This window comes from Delphinapterus leucas, chromosome 3, assembly GCF_059928025.1.
Source record: "Delphinapterus leucas isolate spDelLeu-1000000601 "Yukka" chromosome 3, BTC_Dleu_Yukka2, whole genome shotgun sequence".
In the NCBI taxonomy this organism is placed as follows: Eukaryota; Metazoa; Chordata; class Mammalia; order Artiodactyla; family Monodontidae; genus Delphinapterus; species Delphinapterus leucas.
The window spans coordinates 143,678,318-143,696,240 of NC_143131.1; the positions used below are offsets into that span (position 1 = coordinate 143,678,318).

The 17,923-nt window shown below is 48.1% G+C and overlaps 1 protein-coding gene across 1 annotated transcript in view; it reads right to left on the reverse strand.

The window, feature by feature from the left end:
* SLIT3 (slit guidance ligand 3) overlaps positions 1-17,923 on the reverse strand; it is a 611,722-nt gene that overhangs the window by 113,790 nt on the left and 480,009 nt on the right. The window contains exons 10-12 of the mRNA XM_022595144.2: positions 11,237-11,308; positions 6,264-6,335; positions 2,241-2,312 (exon numbers count right to left, since the gene is read on the reverse strand). Coding sequence (XP_022450852.2) covers positions 2,241-2,312; positions 6,264-6,335; positions 11,237-11,308 — 216 coding nt within the window. The remainder of the gene's footprint in view (positions 1-2,240; positions 2,313-6,263; positions 6,336-11,236; positions 11,309-17,923) is intronic.

Genomic DNA, 17,923 nt, shown 5'->3' on the forward strand with positions numbered 1-17,923 from the left:
GTCATCTCACGACTGCTGTCAGCTTGGAGCTGGGATACATTTCCTTTTTTATTTTTATTTTATGTATTTATGTATTTTTTGCGGTACGTGGGCCTCTCACTGTTGTAGCCTCTCCCGTTGTGGACCACAGGCTCCGGACGCGCAGGCTCAGCGGCCATGGCTCACGGACCCAGCCGCTCCGCGGCATGTGGGATCTTCCCAGACCGGGGCACGAACCCGCGTCCCCTGCATCGGCAGGCGGACTCTCAAAACATGCATTTATGGAATCTTTGCTACATGCCGTGCACTGTGCTAGGCACTTTGACGCATGCTACATTTCTCCTTAATGCATGCAAGGGCATAGAGCTTTCTGCGGTCAAAACACAGACTGTAAAAGGATATTCACTCCAGCCCAGTGAAACGCACCACCTCCAAATCTAACTCTAGGCCATGCTATTGTTACTCTTCTTGGACGGGATTAATAGGTACAGTTAACTGGCCTTACAGTGGCAGTTATAACTTACAGTTTCTTTGCTACAAGCAAAGAATACTATCTGTGAACCCCCCAGCTCCCTGCAGAGCCCTGGCATGTCATTCTAACAAAGAGCCACAAAGGCCCACCAAGGGCTGCAACCTTTGAACGCTAGTAGGTAGGTACACAGAGACACAGAGAGTGAGACAGACACGGAGACAGACGTGTGAAGGGTTGGATGGGTGGGATGCAGAGAAAAAGAACAGAATTTTCTTTCTCTTGCTTTCGGCTTCATTGAAACAAACCTGACTATTGCTGTGATGGATGTGCTGCCTGGAAACTAGCTGGGCGTCTCATCTGGACATGATTCACATTCTTATATTGTCTTAGGAGACTCTGTCCAGGGCTGAGTCTTAACAGGACATGGGAAGGGTAGGGAGTAAATGTGAGAAGAAAAGGCTAAAGGAAAAGTCTCACTTCCTTTTTCTTTGGATGTCACCATGTGAGATGCGTTGCCAACCTTCCTCTATTCACCATTGCTCCTGGCCGCCCACCCATCCGGAGCCACAACTTGACTACATGGTGCGCAAGCTCATAATGGAGCTTCACTTAACTGCCCACGGGAGCAGGGAGGCCCCAGGCCCCTTCCTTCCTGCCTGTGACTTAGAGGTGATTTTACAATGGCACACATACAAATGTGCATGCACACGCACACACATTCATCTGTACTCAGATGCACGCCTCTGGGAACATACATCTTGTGCTATTCAGAGGTCTGGGAGGCTTCTGAGCCACAGGACCACATAAGCTCTACTCCAGCTTCCACACCTATTTTGTTGTGTGACTGAGGACAAGTCATTTCCCTCTCTGAAACTTGGTATCTTCCATTGCTCACAGGATACTCAAGATCAATTCCTAATACCAATAGGAATCATGATGGTCCCTGAGCAGACATGGACATGCATGTGCACACACGTAAACGCACGTACACACACACACACACACACACACACACTCCCCACACCCATAGTACATGCGTGTAGATACTATGGCTACCTGATCACAAACCAGAGATAATTCTCCCCCAGTCATAAAATCTTAAAATACAGGATGAGCTGAATTCCTTTCCTGGCCTCTCCACATCAGAGTTCATTTATCTTCTTCAAACATTTAAGCTCAAATGACCACAATGAAACAAATGCACGTAAATAATCCCAGAGCTTAAAATTTGAGGCAACAAATCTTCCTTTAAATTAAATAAACGCTTCCCATCTCAGCCATATCTTACCCAGATAGAGTCACAGCGGTGATTGATCATGCTCCTTCTCTAATTATTTCACTGCCCCACCCCTATCCTTCTTCAAGGTCTCACGTCTACCAGCAGCTCTGTTTCAGCTTTCGTATTGGAATACGGTGTATGAATATTTTAGTTCCCTAAGTTCCAAGCACACCCCTGCCCCATGCTTCCCTTTGTAGGATTCACCTCTGGCTTAATTTCTAGCCCCCCGAGCCTGAGGTTAGTGATTCATACCTGGGCCAGGCTCCCGAGGTGTATCATCTATAGCTCGTTTACACTGACCTTAGGCTTCCTCTGCCAACTCCCTGGCTCTCCTTCCGCCAAGAAGAGGTGATGGAGGTACGGGGTGGACAGCTCAAAAAAAAATGTTTTTTCTTCCTTTTAATGGGCATAAAGTCAAAAGAAGAACTCTACAGAGCACGGCTCAAAGTTTGCAGGAAAGAGCCTGCAAATAGTTCCAGAGACACGATTAGTGACAAAGTTCCTACTCACAGCAGCTGTAGGGACACCAGCCCGTCAAACAATCCCTTGGCAATCTCGGTGATCTTGTTCCCATAGAGCACCCTGGAAAAGAGCAGAGAGGACAGTGGTCACTGTGGATGAGAGGCCACTGGAACTCCTTCAAGTAGGAGGCCACCAGCTTGGCCCACTCTGGGGGGCATCTCAGAGCACTGGCTTCCCCAGCCTGCCTCACCTTCTCCTCCCCAGTGAGACAGTGGGCTAGTGTCACTGGGGGTTGCAGGGGCAGGCTGTCCGGGAGGCGAGGAGAAATGGGCTCCATCCTGTTCTACCCCTGGGCAGCCCAGCTCAATAAATCATCCACAATAGGAAGACGCAATCCCTTTGTGGTGTCTCCCAGAGCTGCTAACATGACTCACACCCCAGCAATAAATAAGATGTGTGGGAAGCTGGCCGGCCCTGTGTTTTCTTGTCTTCAATGGGTATTGATCAGGCTGAGCCCAGCCTATATAGAACGTTTCCTTTTAATATCCTGTTGCATCCTAGGAATTCCTGAGCTGAGTCCTTTAATCATCCATCTAGACAGGGCTTTGGGTATCTGGCGTCCTATCCAGATGGCTCAGGGACTGCTGAGTCAAGGACTGGCTCTTAGGAAAAACTAGGGAGCAAGGAATTGATATCGTGGTACCAGCAGCTTCTACATTACAGCCTTTTTTCCTATCCTCTGAGCTCCAAGAGCTAAGGAACTCAGAATTCTTTTACCCTTCTCTCTTCCAGCCTACAGAGTCCCTCACACTGGGTGTCCTATTCAAGGGCTGGTCTCTGGTGATCTGTGAGGCTTGGGGAAGAAGTGTACTGGGTTTGCCTCCCCCGAAGACACTGCTGGCCTCTCTCTGCTCTCATCCATGGCACAGACTTTGCTGTCTCTTGGGTCCAGCCTCCTCCGAGATGGAGGGAACTTAGCTAAGAAGAATTAAAAAAAAAAATTCCCTCTCGAGCTCTGGAGTGCCTTGAATGTACGCAGGATTCGATCCCCACTCAGATTGCAAATTCAGGCTGTGATGTGTCATCGAGGAGGCCAAATATTAGGATGAGGAAACGGTCAATGGGAGCGATAAACCCAACTCCCCATTTTCCAGACGCCACCAGGAGTGAAGAGTGAGCCTCCTGCTCAGCCTGCGGGTGTGTTTCATGAATGTTTCAACAAACTAACGGCTAAATAAAAGTCAGCACAACGGCTCAGGCTTGCATTTGTAATTCATATTATTAATGTCCCACTGCTCACTGTGCCAAATGCAGTCGTGTCACTGTCTGTTCGCTGATGTTAGAACCTGCAGTGTAGCAGAAGCCGGAGGGACAACGGGGCGGGCGGGGGGGAGGGGTTCCTCAAATCATGTGTCCGTATGGGGCGTCTCTAAGCCTCAGTGGGTCAAAACCAGTCTCCGGCAGGCTGACGTGGGCTGTGGGTCCACCTCGGGGCACCTGGGTGTAGACCTGTCTGGCTTTATCCCCAGATCTCTCCTTGACTTTCCTTCCCACGTTTCAGATCTGGGCTCAAACACCTCGTCCTTGGGAAGCTTCTCTTGAATATCTTAGTCAACATTTTCTACCACCTGTCACTCTATTTTTATTTCTTCATCCCTTTTTATTACGTCATGTTATATTACTTATACATTTATTTATTTTAAACATTTTCTGTGCCTCCCGCACCGGCCCCCTTGAGTATAGGTTCTGTGTGTGGTGACATCATGTGGCTTGCTCATGGCTGGGTCCCTAGAGTCGACATCTGAATAGGATCTAACACAATAAATATCTGTTGAAAGAATGAACAGCTCTGGGCTTTCCTGGTGGCGCAGTGGTTAAGAATCCGCCTGCCACTGCAGGGGACACGGGTTCGAGCCCCGGTCCGGGAGGACCCCACATGCCATGGAGCAACTAAGCCCGTGCGCCACAACTACTGAGCCTACGTGACACAACTACTGAAGCCCGTGTGCCTAGAGCCCGTGCTCCGCAACAAGAGAAGCCACCGCAATGAGAAGCCCGCGCACCGCAACAAAGAGTAGCCCCCGCTCACCGCAACTAGAGAAAGCCCGCGCGCAGCAGCGAAGACCCAGCGCAGCTAAAGATAAATAAATTTAAAAAAAAAGAATGAACAGGTCTGGGGTAAAGGCTTTCCTGCCCTTTACGTTGGCCATTCCTGACTTCGGATTGGGTGTGTTGGTATTCAAAGCTCCATGAGGTCAAGGGTCTTGTCTGTCCAGTTCACTGCCACATTCTCAGTGCCTATAAGGCTACTCAGTACACAGTAGGCATCTACTGAATGGCTACATGCGTGCACTGGGGGTGAGAGGCACTTCACTTAAACAATGCCCTGATATATTTCAGAATCGCCTAGTGGCATGCCAATGTCCTGTCTGGCAACCAGATTTTGAATTTCTTTTCCCGCAAGACAGGAAGCGTCTCACTGTCCTCAGGCTGTTCCCAGATCCCAGCAGAGGGACAGCAGACAAGGGGAACAGGAGGGTGGGGACAGGGATAGGACCGCGGTGGCAGATGGCCACTCTCCCTTCTCCTCTGTGATCTTCAGCGCAATAAGCAGACACTGATCTCACACACAATCCTGTCTTTGATATCCCAGCCAGATGTTCTACCCGATAAATGAAACTACTTTACTCCTCCAGCAGCAGGCCACAACTGAATCAAGAGACTTCCCTGTCTTCAGCCCCTTCCCAGTGGGATAGGGCCAGGTGGGGGAAGAATGTGTGTCTTGTTACCTGCCCACTTATCCATTAAACAAACCGGTTGCACAGAGACACAAAGCACGGACAGCTTGCCTCTGAGCATCCTCACTCTTGCCCGGGTGGGCAGGTCACCAAATAATACAAAAAATATCAACTGATGATACCTTTGCTGTATCTTATACTTTTTATGTCATCTCAGGAGGGCAGCACGGCATGGGGACCAAGAGCACGGTTCTGGAGTCAGACTGCTTGGGTCTAAATCCTGCCTCTCTCGCTTGTTACCGCGGACTTTGGATAAGTTACGTTTATTTATTCAACACATTTTTTTTTGGCACGATAACTACGTGCCAGGTACTGTTTGAGGTGCCAGAGATTCAGCCAGGATCAAAAGAAATAAAAACCTCTGTCTGTGTGGAGCTTAGATCACCCAATTTCTCCAACCATTAAAGACAGGAGAGGATAGATCCTATATTTTAGGTCATGGTGAGGGTGAAACTTGCAAGCCTCCTAGAATAGTACCAGGTACACAGTAGGTGCTCAATAAGTACTGCCAATGATTGTTGGGACTGTAATCATGAATGTGTGTCAGGCAGGAAAGGTGTCATCGTCCCCATTTTGCCTGTGAGGGAATGCGCACAGAAGACTCAAGTGACAGTCCCTGTGCCACAGGGCGAGTCACTGGCAGAAATCAGGACAAAGCTCTGTACTTCCCTGCCCCTGAGGGTCTCTGAGCCCCTGGTGCGCACAGCTTTGGTTCCATCCACTAGGCTGCTTTAAAAATCAAAGGGGGTTTAAAAATCAAAGGGTTTAAAAATCAAAGGGTTTAAAAATCAAAGAAAAGAAAGGCTTATAGGATGGGGTTAATGCTTTCTCAGGACAATAGCCATGAGGTTGGTCTGGAGAAAAAGGCTTCAAATCAGAGGAAGAAAATGAGCTCCTTCCTTGACAAGGTCACACGCACGGGCAAAATGGGCACGTGGTAATAATCATACGTTACGACTCTCTCCCTCCACCTCCCCGGACAGCACTGCCTAGGCATGTGGGATGGGAGGGCGGTTAGACCAGAAGATGCATTTGAATTAGAAGCCAATAACCAGGAAGGCTGCTGGGCACTTAATCAATAAAAAGAATGCATTTGGGCTTGTAGAAATATTCCCCAAGATCAATTTCCCCTGAAGAAATATTTGTTTCTTTTACCAGGTTGACACAAGTGTGTAAGGGAACATAAAACCTTGATAAACACCCCCTGAAAAATATGGACGCCCCCCTCGCCCATGCTCCCACCCACACCCTACGCGCTTTGCTCCCCACTTACAGAGATGTGAGCGATTTCAGACCCTGGAAGGCGTCTGGAGCGATGTCCGAGATCTGATTCTTGCTGATGTCTCTGAAAAATTAACCAGAGACTCTGAGAACATAGCTCAAGGTGTGCTATGGCCGTTCCTAAAGTGTGGACCAAGCATTTCAGGCATGCAAAATGGTGAGGATGAATTCATCACTTAATCAATTTATTTATTCATAGTGTGTGAGCAGGGGCTTAAGGATCATTCAGTTCAACTGCCGCATGATAAAATGCACTGTATTTGTACCACTCTTCTTGGCTTTCAAAGAATGCTCACTCGTGGCACCTTGACTTTGACATAGGGCCATGCACACGTGAGCCTTCACTTTGCAGGTGGGAAATGGAAGCCAGTTAGATTAGGGTCTCATCGTAGGTCTCACAACCAAGCAATTATAGCATAAACAAAGCGAAAGCTGGCCTTGCCCAAACACAGCCCAAGGTTCCTGTAAGCCTCACTTTCTTGCCTCACGCCTTGGCAAATGCTTCTTTTTGTCCCCAGAAATCCTGAGTCATTTCACCTCCCCAGTGACTTTTCCTTCCTGACCTGAATGGAGGTTTTGAGAAGTGACTTAAGTCTCTGCCTGGTTCAGTGCATCTTCCAGGCCGGGTGATGTAAAGACATCATGAGATTCTCATGGGATGGCTTTGAGATGTGGGCTTGTCACTGGCGGTCCTCGTGAGACGGGAACAAGCCCAGGGCGATGATGATCAGGGCTTTGGGATAATGTGAGCGAGAAGGATGCTGTGTGTTAGAAGGCAGCTAACCTGGCCTCGTTGGCACAGAGGAATCTCCCTGACCCAGAGGCTGCTTACTCTGCAGCACCCCAGGGTCTTCTGAGCACCCGTCTCGCTAACAACACTTTCCTGAAGAGGGAGACTTCTCTTTAGGAGTTATTAGCTCAGGGACAGCCTCGGGGCTCCTGTCCCTGGAAGGGGAGATGCTCCAATTTCCAGCTACAATGAACCTCTCCGGTTCCTTTTCTTTACCAAAATAAATCAATGGGTCTTTGCTTTTGTGGAGAAGAGGGAGAGCTGGGGTCTTGGAGGATCAACAAGGAGGAGGGAAGGGAATATTGAGAAGCAAGAACATCTAAGCAGATTCCTTAGCAATTGCCTCCAGCGAGGCCAGACGCCCCAGCCCCACAGCCTCTTAAGCTCAGTCCTTCTGCCTGTTTCTCTCCTCCTTCTACTATCCTTCAAAAGGGCCGCCCAACAATCTTTGCCTAGTCCTCTGCTCCCTTCCCTCCTTGTTTCCAAGACCTGCGAGTTGAAAGATACTCCACAGGTTAAGGTTTCTTAGGCACGGCTGTTGAGCTTATCCCTTTAGCAGGCGAGATCACCTCTAACAAATCCACAGATTGTGCTCGCAAACTAGTCAGCTTACACTGGCCTTTTCTTCAGAGCTCTGCTTTTGTATAAGGGTCTTAACAAGCAAATGCTCCGGATTATCCTAATCTTGCTAGCCCTCAGCCTGGCTGCCTAGCAAGGCATTTCAGGCAAGCGTGCAGGGTCGGTGCTCGGATCAGACTAGTGAGAAAGCCTCATTTGTTTATTTCTTTGGTTTTTTTTTTTTTTTCCTGACATTTTTAATGTGATGTCCCTTCAAGGTCCTTGGCCCTCTACCGTGTCAGAGGAGGTTCTGTGACCAGTGGGGAAGCCCTCTGCTTTAGCCTTGTCAGGGCAAATTCGTTTTTAGTTCAGAGCTAGACTCCTGGATGCACCCGTCTCTAAGGACAAGGTGAGAAGTCTCGTGATTTGGAGATGCTGGGGAGTGGAAACTGGAGAAGTGATAGTTTAGCTGGGAACTGACCCTGGTGGTCACTTCATCTTAGTTCTTCATTCTGCAGGAAGGGAACAGCAGCCACAGGTAAAGGACCTGTAGCCACAAGTGAGTGGACACAGCGATTTGGGTACAGAGCTGGCATCTCCAGTCTCCCTTCCATTTCACCGTGATGGGTGCAGAAGGTGGTGGCCCTGGACAGGAAGGTAGACTGGGGAAGGCTTCAGTGCCCACCCATCTCCACGCTCAGGTGGTCCCAGAGCTGACTCCTGGTGTTTGGGTCGCCCTCGATGACCAGTGGTTCTCAAACCTCACTAGGGTGTTTATTAAAATGCACCCACAGAGGGTCTGATTTGGCCCTCTGGAGAACTGGGGTTAGAAATCTGCATACGTAACAAATCTCCAGATGATTCCCAGGCAGGTGGTTTCTGAGTCATACTTTAGACCAGTATTTCAGAATCTGGTCTGTCTCAAACCTACCCCAGTCCCCTGGGGCTTGATAAACTGGATGGCAGAGAAGAAGTGGCCTTTGCATACAGTTCAGAAGAGAGGTGGTAAATTCCAGTGCCGACGAGGGTCAAGCGGGGATTATAAGCGTGAGACACTAGGAACTGGTGGAACTTGTGGAATATTGCTCTACCTTAGAACGTGAGAGGGAAAGAACTCAACACCTTTGAAGGTTTGGCCTTCAAGTGTCAGCGCTCTCGGTTAACCAACCCTGTAAGACTGGGGCATCCTCTCTAACGTCTGCTACTCTCCCTGCAGATGGCGCCTCTATCTTGGTACTAGTTTTCACCTGGAAGTACTTTTTTTACACTAAGCTGACCTCTAGAAATTCATCCTCTTCAGGGACAAAGCCATTCAACATTCAATCAAGGAAAATTTTTTTTTCTTTTTGTCATTGGAGATAAGAAGAGGATGAGGTTCACTCATAGCTGAGGGAAAACTTTTTTCTGTGAGATATTAGAGATAAACTGGTCACATATACCTAGGAGGAGTTCACCCTTAGGGTTTTAAATTCCGTTTTCACCAGGGACCCTACTTCTCCAAAGCCCTTGCACTTCAGTCTGGGTTTCTGAAGTTCTGTTAGTCAGAAAAAATTTTAAGTGGTCTCTCTTCCCTACCGCCATCCCCTTGGTTGGGGGGGGGGGGAAAGGGCATCATAGTAAATATCAATAGCATCAGAAGTGATCAAAAATGAAATTTACTTCCCAGGTCGTGACGGAGAAGATCTTATGAATTTTGAATGCACAGATCATGGCAACTCCAACGGGATGGAGAAAGGATAGTAAAACATAGTCACACTCTAAATTACCTGGACTTCACAAAAAATTAGAGCAGTCACTTAAATCATGTAAGAGATATAGGTTGGGGCAGTGACTGAACTTGTCATTTTTCACTGAAATTACTATCTGGCTGCATAATCAAGCTGGGCTTTAAAAATGAATTGGGGGGGTGCATATGGAGAGAGAGCTGGAGAAGCAGGGAGGCCAGGAGATTAATGGCCCAAGGTTTAAATATTAAGGCCTATATTTATACAGCTCCTCCAGCAGGAATGCTGCCAAAGGGAGGGAAGGAGTATGTGCTTAGGGCTGGCGCATCATGTTGGTTTCTACTTCTGGAACTGTACCAGGAGAAAAACTTGTTTGGCGTGGATTTCCAGGGAGATGGGAAGTTGGCTTCCTAAGATCTGAGGGTAAAGCGTACCAATGCCACTGTTTCGCAGGGATGTTTATTTTTAACATAAAAGGAGCAAGCAGACACTTAACCTCTTTAATGCAGGCCCTCCTACTCAAGGGAAACCGATGAATCAGCCCGCGGTGGAAGGGAACAAAACCCAAGTCCATGCATATTTCTACCTGCCCCCTCTCTTTTCTCTGTGTGGGGGGCCAGAGGGAGTAGGCAAGCGCAATGAAAGCAGCATCGTGATTACTGGGCTATAATAAATGATTTCTTAGCCTGGAAAAGGGACGGGAGCCTCCCTGCTAGGCTCTTAATATCTGTGATGGCAATGGCTGGGTTGTTTCTGAATCCTACTAGCCTCCCTTCAGAGCACCCCGCTCTGAGTGACTCACAGATCAGTGCTCAGGGTGGTCACGTGATGGGGAGGGGTGGTGCTGATGACGTTACCACGATGGCAGGGATGAGGGCCGTGAGGCTCAGATGCTGTCAATGGAGTAGGGAAGGTACACTGCAGTGTTGATGTCAGCAGGTACCGATAGGCTGCAGTGATGGCGTGGTATTGGATATGGTGGTAATGGCCATGCTGGGGATCATCATATGGGCAAGGGAGGTTCCAAGGCTTCTTATCTCACTTAGAAAGATTAGAAAGTCCTTACCATGGTCTAAAGAGCCCACGGGAGCTGGCCCTTATCTACGTCTCCAGCACAATCCCCACCACTTTCTCTTCATTCACTCTGTTCCTCCTCTCTATTCTGCAAACCATCCATGCATATGTTCCTGAGAACTCCTCTAGACTCACTGCCTTCCTTCATTCAGGTCACTTGCACACGGAGGCCTTCATGGGTCAACCCATCTAGAGACCACCCCTCCATCAATCTCTAGCCCCTTCCCTTCTTTTGTTTTACTTTCTAGTACTGGTCAGTTTCTGACATTTACTTGGTTTTATTTCTGTGCCCTCCCACCCAAATACGCAAGCTCCATCAGAGGAGACTTCGTTTTAGTTCACCCTCTACCCACAGATCCCAGCACAGTTCTTTGTTCCTGGTGGACATTGGCTAAGAATTTGTTAGATGAATGCGTGCATGGTGGTAGGGATGCTGGTGACGGTGCTGTAGGATGATATAGGGAAACGGCCACATCTCTACTGAAGCTCCTACTTGAGGTCCGCATCCCCCAAACCAGGGGACAATCAAATGGTGAGGTGGGATTGTTTTAGGCTGACACAGCCCCACCTCCCACCCAGATAATTTTACTTCACTCTAGTTGGAGTCGCCCTTAGATCTGAGGTGCCTAAACCCATACACCGCCCCATCTGAATGCAGCACCCTGGTCTCACCTCCCCGTCTTGGGAGCCATTCCAGGTCTGACACTGCACTCTCCTGAGGATTGTGACGCAGCCTCTCATCTGGGCAGGCTGCCCACTACACATAGTACCCCCCGAACTGAAAACATTTGGGCCCATTTCTCTCCAGGGGAGACTCACATTCGCTTCAGTTTCTTGTATTGGGTGAAGGCTCCAGCAGGGATGGATTTGATGGAGTTCTGTTCCAGGCGTCTGAGAAACAGAGCAGAAAAGAGTCGATTAACCATCCACCCATCAACAAATGGTTGCTGGGGGCCTTGAGGACAGGATGGTCTCTCCCATCACGTGGCATACATTCTTAGAGGAGGGAGACTTGGTAAACACCGTCCGAAAGCCAGAGACTGGGGTTCTGGTGTGTGGGGCAGCCAGCTCAGGGTCTGATACCCCTGGGAGAAAGCTAGAAAAGATGTCTTCTCCTTGAGCATATTTGGTTCTTGTTTACGATAAGTTGTCTTTGGGAGGCAGCTGTCATCTTCAGAAAATGCTGTAGGAAGTAACCAGAATGCTGAAAAAGTCACAGGGATAAAGAGAAGGAAGAGTAAAGACAGATGGACAGATAGCAATGCCTACCTGTTCTGGAAGCATGTCACCATTCAGTGAAAACCTCCACCATCCTGCTGCTGGGGTGCAGTACAGGCAGAGACTGCATTTCTGGGCTTTTCCTTTTTGTAATGGAGGTATAATTGACATATACCTTTAGTTTCAGGTGTACAACCTAACGATTCAGTATTTGTTTCTGGGTTTTTCAATCGGCTGTTCTAATATGATGAAGAAATAGCCTTCAAGTCTCTAGGCTCCCAGCCTGACATTCATCAAACTGGCTCCCTGATATCCTGAGGGCCCCAGGGGCCCCGAATGGATCACTCCCCTGGGTTGCTGCTACAATCTGTAGCTTTATGGCCTTACGGACTTTGCTGAATTGCTCTCTCTCCTATTACTCTGGAAAGAACAAGAGATGCTGCAGGCTCAGGGCCCAGAGCTTCCTTGGAAGAGAAGGAGCATGGAGAGTGAGCAAGCCTTTTCATTCTTCATTCTTTCATCTATCAAATGACTTCCCGTCGCCAAGAACAGGTGTGGTGGGAAACAGGCATGAGCAGAAGGCGGGGTCCTCTATTAGAGGTGATGAATGGTGGCCTGGTCCACATCTCCCGTCTCTCCGAGGTGTGGATCTTTTCATCACTTCCTCATTTGGCATGGATGATCCCCAAACCCTCTGCTGGGAAGACACAAAAAAGTGTGTGTGTATGGTGTGTGTGTGTGTGTGTGTGTGTGTGTGTGCAAGGGGAGGGCTGAGGGGAGCACAAGGCAGACATGGGAGGAACTGGCTCCCTTGGAGGCTCCATCTAGAGGATGCACACTTCTGGCTGGGATGAATTCATCTTGAAGAGTAATCCCTGCTGCAGAAGAGGGGAGACAGTTGTATTAATTTGTGCCTCTGCAATCTCATCTTCATTGGGGGAAAGAGAGTATTTGTTACTGGAACCACTAATGGAGCAGTTTGCCAGCAATTTTCCCATTTCAAACAACATCTCAGCTGCTAATGTGGAATGGTTTGTCAGGCCTACCCATAACACAGACAAATCACTCTCCAGGCCGAAGGAAGGGGGTGAGGGGGGTGGAGAAAGAGGAAGCGTGGGTGAGAGGAGAGAGGGAGCATCAGGACAGATCATTCTTGGCTGCCAGATGAATCGAGTCTACAAATGAGGCTGCCACGGTCTATTAAGAGAGCCTCTTTGGGGCCGGAGGGGCCGGGGAGTGTGCTCTGTCGAGCACGTGGGCATAGGCTGGCTGGACAGCGGCCTGGTTGGCCTGTGGTGAGCCAAAAAAGCATGCCACAAGGTCGCAGAGGCTGCGGGCTCCTGGATATAGCCACCCACAGAGGCAGCAGACCCGGGCAGGCTGCCTTGACTGAGAAGTTCCAAGGACATTCTCATTTTCCAGCTGAGCAGAGTTCAGGGATTTCTCAGCCAAGGCAGCAGCTCTGTGAACCTCTGGGGCTGCCAGTCGGGTGGCAAATGCTCTCCAGGAATCCTGGGGTTCACCTGCCATTTTGGCAGGAGGATTGCGGCTGGAGGATGCCTCTGGAGAGAGCCACTGTCTGTAACGATGGCAATCCCCTCAGTTTCTGCACTGCTCCCAGCTGCAGGCCAAGAGCCCAAGCTAGTCAGGTCAGCTGGCTGACCGTGCAGTTCATAATGAATAACGTCCACTTTAGCAATGGGTGCAAGAGCTAAGGGAAGGATGAAACAGTGAGTAGGATGTGATACCTATCCCCAAGGAGTTTAATAATCTGGTGATAGAGACCAGCCCAAGACGGTCCATCACAGAACCAGATTTTATTGCTAACATAACAAGAAGTGTTGTCCTTTATGGAATCGAGTTGGTTTAGGTCTATTATCTCTGTGAATCCTTACACTTCTGAGGCAAGCTGTGTTGGCCCTACTTTGTGGACGAGGAAAATAAAACCTACATGGATCAAAGAGCCTATCTGAAGTGCCAGAGCTAATAAGTGGCGGAAGTGGCATCTTTCTCCTTCCGTCCATTGGATGCACTGCCTTCTCTATTTTTTGAAAACAGAGAAAGTGAAGTCCATATACTAAAATAGCTTTCCCAAAGTCCCAGAAAAGTTTAAGGGGTGAAGACCCCAGTACTCATTCTGAGACATCATGCAGTCTCTGCAGAAGTAGGTATGTTGTAAAAAGGCTGTAGGAGTTGAGGGAAGATGGAATATAGATCCATGTGTGTGTATATATATATACACACACACACACATATATATAACAGTATATGTACAAAATATGCAAATAGAGTGCAAAGGTGTGGCTTTGAACAAAGAACAAAGAATTCCCATCTTAGCCTGTTAACCCTGGCAGGGACGTTGCTGTGTATCCGGTACGCTCTACCCTTGCACACTCTGGGGATGGTCTTTATTTCTGCAGTCTCTCTGCCTCTTATGCTGCTGTGGGTACCCGCTGGACATGCAACACCCTTACAGGATGCCAAGGCCAGGACATGATGTGGGTTAGCCTTGCCCCAGGGGGCATTAGAGCTTGTCAGTGTACTTCAGATGTAAAGTTAAGGCAAGGGTGAGGATAATAACAGTATCAGCTTGTACTTGTAAGTCAGGCATCAGACTAAGAGCTTTGCACCGTACATCTAAGTTAGTATTGACACCTCTCTGAGGCAGACCCTGTTTGTTATCACTACTCCCACTTTAAACATGAGAACACCGAGGCTCAGGGATGTTAAGTCACTTGTCCATATTCACAAAGCCAGGAAGAGCTACAGCAGGGACTCAAACTCAAGTTCAGCCAATTGGAAAGCCTGCAGTCTCAGTCACTGAGCTTCGCTGAATACCGTTTGCTGCCGAGGCACCTCTATTCCTTTAGTCATTGCCCACTTATCCTCAGGAAAACTGCTCCTCGGTCAAGGAAGGAAGTCTGGGGTGTGTGTGCACACGCACGTGTGTGGGCACACACACAGGCTCTACACAGCAGCAGCCTCTGGTGGGTTTTACATGGCTTGGAACAAGCATGCAAAGATCCATACTCCCAGTGACAAAAATTCAGTGTGAAGGACAAAAAGCAGCTTTAGCATCAGCAAAAACTGTCACATTTAGGGATGTGTCTGAAGCCAGCGACTGTCTTTGGTCTCTCTTAACTGGCACATGTGTCTTTCTTTGGCAAACATTCTTCAGGCTGCAAACTGATTTAATAGAACTAGCATAAAAACAAACATACAAATCAAACATCTGAGCGTCTTCCGGCACTGGCAGAAACAATGCGAACATCTGATGGGGGTTTCAGCCATTTGCGTTCTGTATTGATTTGCCCTAGTTCCTCAGTGCTTCCTTAATGATCTGTCATTCGCAAACACGCAACTGAACACAATATATTTCTAGCAATACATAAGTCAACGTGATGCCAGAGGGACTGGCAGGGGCATAGCTAGTGCAGGGCCGTGGCAGCAAGTCACCTGATAAAGAGTTTCTGGAGCTGGATTTGAACATTGGTTGCAATAATGGTGGACATCTACCATTTATTGAGGGCTTTCTATATATCAGACACCGTGCTCTTCACACACTGGCTCATTTTATTCCTTCAACAATACTACAAAGCAAGTAGTATCACTAATACAATAACAACAGAGCTGAGGCATGTGGGCATATGTGACATGAGTCATTCCTAACCAGCTTTGCAGAGCACCTGGCATTGCCTACAGAAAACAGAGGTGCAGACACAGAGCCAGATTTGCTCTTCTTATTATATGCATATTCCCAGATGCCTCCGGCAGACAAATCTTTGTCGTCAACTTAGAAAAAAATGAGAACTTGAGACTAAAGCATTCTATCATGTCACATATGTGACATGTGCACAAGCTTTTTCCTTTTAGATTCCACTTAGGAGCTTTCAAACGTTGTGCTAACTTTCTATGCAGTTAGGTTATATTATTTAGTCTTCATGGAGAATCTCTAGTAGGGACGATGAGCCCCATTTTGCAAAGATGGGAACTAAGTGAAACATGAGATGTTAAGAAAGGTACCCAAAGAGGCAGAACCGGGATCCAAACCCAGGACTATCTACCACAAGGCTCTGTTCTTAATTATTCTGCTACCTGATCAGCTTCACCTTTATCCCACCTGCCCCCAACCCACCCCATCCCCCCTCCTTCCACATGGCAGCCCCCCAGAAACCTCGTGTCCTCAGAAGAAGATGTGGTATGTATATACAATGGAATATTACTCAGCCATAAAAAAGAACAAAATAATGCCATTTGCAGCAATGTGGTTGCAGCTAGAGATTATCACACTAAGTGAAATAAGTCAGAAAGAGAAAGACAAATACCATGTGATATCACTTACATGTGGAACCTAAAATATGGCACACGTGAACCTATCTACAGGTCAGAAACAGACCCACAGACATACAGAACGGACTTGTGGCTGCCAAGGGAGAGGTGGGGAGGGAGAGAGATGGACTGGGAATTTGGGGTCGGTAAATGCAAACTATTACATTTAGAATGGATAAACAACAAGGTCCTACTGTAAAGCACAGGGAACTACATTCAATATCCTGGGATAAACCATAATGGAAAAGAATATAAAAAAAGAACGTATATATGTGTAAAACTGAGTCACTTTGCTGTACAGCAGAAATTAACACAATATTGTAAGTCAACTATACTTCAATTTTTTTAAAAAAGGAAAAGAATCCCGGATGTTGATGATTTCCAGAGCCCTCCGGCCCTTTTGCTCTGCTGGCTGCTTTTTTTTTAAACTTTTCTCTCTTTTTAAAAATGTCCCTGGTGACCAGTATGATGCGGGCATATTTGCTTTGTTTAGCAGATAAACCATTGTTTATCTCCCCACCCCAGATAAACAATGGGGTTGAAGTGAGGCTAGGTGGAAAATGGGGCTACCTTTTCCCCTAGATGCTTCTGATTTATGATTTGACGTTTAAGTCCATCCACAACCTTTCTCTGGCAACTAAATTTACCTGTTATAGCCAAGGGCATGAGACTCGGGATGACACTATGTGGAGGTATAGAGCAAAAATGGAAGAAGATGGGACAGAGATGAAGATGAGGTTCTAGGTACAGATGGCCCCTCTCGAGCCCTGAGGCCAGGAGGGCGGAACGAAGACCACAGAACAGAAGAACGTGTGGGCCTCTGGCTCTTCCCAGAATCTATCCCTGCTGGAGGCTGGATCGGGTTCAGAGAAACGACACGGAGCAGCAAGAACAGTGCTGTTGGTGGGAGCTCAGTTTTGAGGAAAATCTGCAGTGAACTGTCTCACTGTGGGTTCTCTGGAAGAAAGCTGTTTTTAGAGGAATTGGCTCTGCTATTCAGGGAGACCAGTGCACACTTCTCTGAGCTGCTTTGGCTTTGAAAATAGTCTAAAAGAGTCTGCCAGATTGCTTTGCATGAGAGATAGACCTTCCTTCCCCTGAATGTTGGGGAGTGCAGAACCCCTCCCAAGGTTCAACAGCATCACTACCAGCTAAGGATTGCACATATAGGGAACAGAGAACCAGATGTGGTGCAAAGCGACGCTAAAGAGAAGGAGAAATCTGGGTTATATAGGTGGCTATGGACATGAGGTGGAATTCTTGATGGTAAAAAGAGAAGTCATGTTCAGATGTCTTTGGGATGATAAATCAGACACTTCCTGTGCATCTTGGGGTGCATACTACAGTTTCTACTCTCTGCTCCCTCTTTCTCATCTTTCAACCTCCCCCACCTGCTGGTCTTCTCTCATTGATAAGAGGATGAATTTTAACTGCTCAAAAGACTTGTAGGGGCTTCCCTGGTGGCGCAGTGGTTAAGGGTTCGCCTGCCGATGCAGGGGACACGGGTTCGTGCCCCAGTCCGGGAAGATCCCACATGCCGCGGAGCGGCTGGGCCCGTGAGCCATGGCTGCTGAGCCTGCGCGTCCGGAGCCTGTGCTCCGCAACGGGAGAGGCCACAACAGTGAGATGCCCGCGTACCGAAAAAAAAAAAAAAAAAAAGACTTTTAGGCCAACACACAGATCCCCAGGCACGAGCTTCGTTGCCTTAAGGAACAAACAGGTTTCCTCTGCAAAGGTCTCTCTTACATGTCACCTCTCCCAGTATATAACCAGAGAATCTTGCCTCATCTGCTTTAACGCCTCAGCTTTATTTTATCACAGAGGAGAATGAGGCAAACACAGCAAGAGAAGTTCTAGGCAATCTGTCTGGTGGGTCGTGTGTGCCCGGTCAGCAGGGGCAGCCTTATTTCCATGTCTGCATACATTTGCATGAACATGAGCTATTGCCAGGCTCAATTC